Below are 3,164 nucleotides of genomic sequence, written 5' to 3' on the forward strand. Positions count from 1 at the left end.
TGGTTCTGCGGGCTTCCAAACGTTTTGTTGAAGCATCTTGCTGCAGTTCTCCTCCACTCTGATTGATCTCGCTTAGCGACCTTCACAAGGCATGACCCGATGGTCACACGACCCACTGACCACATGAGATCAATAAATGCGGAGAAGAACCGAGACTTCAATCAAAGCCCTGTTGAGGAGACTATCTAGCCCGAAGAACCAATCAACATCTTACTACCCAAATATATGTTCTATCCTTTCTAAGTTGGTTAAATCCTGAGCTTTCTTAAATGCGCTTTGAGCCTGGCAGCTCCATGCATTTGTACAAGGTGGTCTCTTTCCAGTAAAAATACACACCCTTTTAATAATGAAAAAGTTATTTCGGGTGAATCACAGGGAATTTACTTCTGAGTGGGCTGGAGGATCACTTCCTTTGCTTTCCAAGAAGCACACGTTTAAGTACTTTTAAATTTCACTCATCTCAGTAGCAATAAATGTAAGACACAATTTCTCCACTGTAATCTATCAGATTATTATTATTATTATTATTTTAAAAAAACCTGAATTTTGCCTTGTATTCTTCTTGATATTTTTAAGCCAGCAAATACTAAGGTCATTACATGGACTTCCTGCCTGTATTCCTCTGCATTTTGACTGGGTCGCCAAGTAAATATTATTCCATATCTACATCTAGATAAAATTATTTATAGTGGTACATTCCCAGAAATGTAAGATAGTTTTGCAATAAATGGCATCATGAGGAAAAACGAGGGAGACATTATCAGCTGTTGGAAAAAATCAGTCCACGAGGCAATAAACAGACCGATAATAACTGTAGGCAACGGACATTAAACTCTAATAGAGCATAGCACATCACAAGATATGAATTAGTTCTCATTTTGATCTGAGTCACCTAATACTTTACCTTGAAGCAAAATGCTAGGTTTCTTTTCAGCGGTATGGGTTTACAATAATCTCGGTATCCAGGTTTCATCCTGGTTGATTGAAAAGATGACTCAGCGGCTGGAAACGCAAGCGTTGAGGAGTTACCAAAAGTTAGAACTTGCAACTTCTTCTCTATAAATTTGTTCCGAATATCCAAGAAGCCGCTTAGTGAAAACAAGTTTCTCCAAATATGGAGCAAACCTTATCTACAAATTGTTCTCTTTGATCTGAAGCAGAGGTGGGTTGTTCCCGGATCGGCCGCGATCAGCCGAACCGGTGGTAGCGGCAGAAGAAGGCTCCGCCCTCACATCCTGACGGTTCTGCCCCTGCCCCCTCTGATCTGAAGGCTGGTTTGTATAATGCTACAGGTCAACAAACTGTTGTTTACTGTTGGATAGGACAACGCACCACGGCTAATTCGCCATGAGATTATTCAACCATTCAATTGAATTACTTAAAATAATTTAATTTTTCTAATTCACCTTTCATTTTTGGCCTTCCTTTGGAGTCTTTTCTGTAATGACTCCACTCCACCGTTTCTTTGATATCAGTGTAACTCTTGTCCCATGGCGAGTTGGCCTCCAGTGAGTTGCCCATGGCAAGTTGTCCTAGATCCATTTACAAAACGGTGAACACAATCAGACAACCGACAACAGAGGTAAAAAGGTTGTGCGTCAGAGCAATAGGCTTTCTCCCATCCAGCTTTGGGACATTCCGCGAGTTAATGCTTCTGCAACACGAGGTATATTTTTAGAGCAATCCACTTCTTAAAAACACATTATTTACATAATTTAATCTTGTCAGGAGGAGAAACGCCCCCCTGAATCCTCTTCTTCAGAGGTGGGTTCCTCCCAGTTTGGCCCGGTTCGGCGGAACCAGTAGTGGTGATTTGGCCTGGGTCGCAGAACCGGCAGCCACACCCCTGAACCGGTTCCCTGCTCTCTTTTGCTGTTGCTGGCATGTTTCTGCGCATGCGCAGAGCAATTTTCACTCAACCGAGCTTGCGCAAGCAATGTGCCGCGGGTGCACGGGTGGACCAAGCAGCGCATGCGTGCAAAGCACGCATGAAGTGAACCAGTGCCAACCGGTACAGGAACCCACCCCTGCGCTCTTCTTCCTCACTATCTTGTGTCCACTAATCAAAAACGGCGTTCCTGCATATCCTATGGAGATATAGCAGTTCAATTCTTTTGACGATTGTTCTCTCAAATCAGCCTTCAAATAATTTAGGCCGGGAAAAAAGGACAAGTGCTTTAGAAAGGTCATAAATTGCACAAACCACAGAACCTACAGTACTAAATATATATATATATATATAGAGAGAGATAATTTCTTAAATACACACCTCAACCGGCACTTATTCACGGTTTTAGAAAATTGATTTGGTTGAACGGATCTGTGTGGTACACACTATATTACATTATGTTACAATGGCGTAGGCCTGAACTCTCCAAAACATGGGATTGAGGGGATATGGTTTTAAAGCTCTTGCTGAAAACCTGATTCAGCTAGTGAGCTACTATACGATATAGCCCATGGCCAGATGTCCTACTTGTGGGTCTACTGATGCTGAGAACGCGGAGTAGATCGGACTTCTACAGGACTGCAAATGAGAGAGCCTTAGCAGTGATGGGCAGAAGCACTGTTGACTCATAAATCTCTTAAAAAAACCAAGTGGAGTACTTGTCCACAGGGAGTCTCCTTAGTGTGGAGACAAGTAGAGGACTTTGCTTTTTCCATGACGTGAGCAGGTGTGAGGTAAAGCCTTAACCTTACCGGTGATTTGAATGTGTGTCTTGAGATTCAGACACGACTTAAGGGTTCTTGACAATTGTGGTTGCCCATCCCTGGTTGAATCTTCTCACTGAGCGCACGTCACTGGCCCCGCGTTCCCCGTTTCCCCCTCTAGGCAGGCCCCTCAAACGTTCCGTCCTTGGGCCTCAACGTCCCCCTCTCTGCTACAACGCCGTGGTGCTCAAGTCTGCTTTCTCTGCTTTCGCGGCCTTGGAAAGACAGTTCTCTTCGTCGGCCAGCGATACGGGGTTCTCGTGAACTTCCAACGCTTTCGTGTCCTTGGTTTCCTCGCTCGGGTCAGCCTCCTTGTTTCGACAACGTTTGCAGCAGCAGCAGCAATACCTGCCACAGGCGCCGCCCGCGGCGGTTATGGCATCATCCCAGGGCCGCAAGGAATGCATCCACCGGGGAAGGAAATCCCAGCTCCGCAGCTTCTCCGGGAGCAG

General features: G+C 45.0%; 1 protein-coding gene across 1 annotated transcript in view; it reads right to left on the reverse strand.

The window, feature by feature from the left end:
- Nucleotides 1–1,837: 1,837 nt before the first annotated feature.
- LOC116512880 (sodium-dependent phosphate transport protein 2B-like) overlaps nucleotides 1,838–3,164 on the reverse strand; it is a 37,128-nt gene continuing 35,801 nt past the window's right edge. The window contains exon 13 of the mRNA XM_032223551.1: nucleotides 1,838–3,164. This exon is cut by the window's right edge and continues 285 nt beyond it. Within this exon, the coding sequence (XP_032079442.1) occupies nucleotides 2,883–3,164 (282 nt within the window). The 3' untranslated portion in view covers nucleotides 1,838–2,882.

The sequence above is a fragment of the Thamnophis elegans genome, chromosome 9, assembly GCF_009769535.1.
Source record: "Thamnophis elegans isolate rThaEle1 chromosome 9, rThaEle1.pri, whole genome shotgun sequence".
NCBI classification, from domain to species: domain Eukaryota; kingdom Metazoa; phylum Chordata; class Lepidosauria; order Squamata; family Colubridae; genus Thamnophis; species Thamnophis elegans.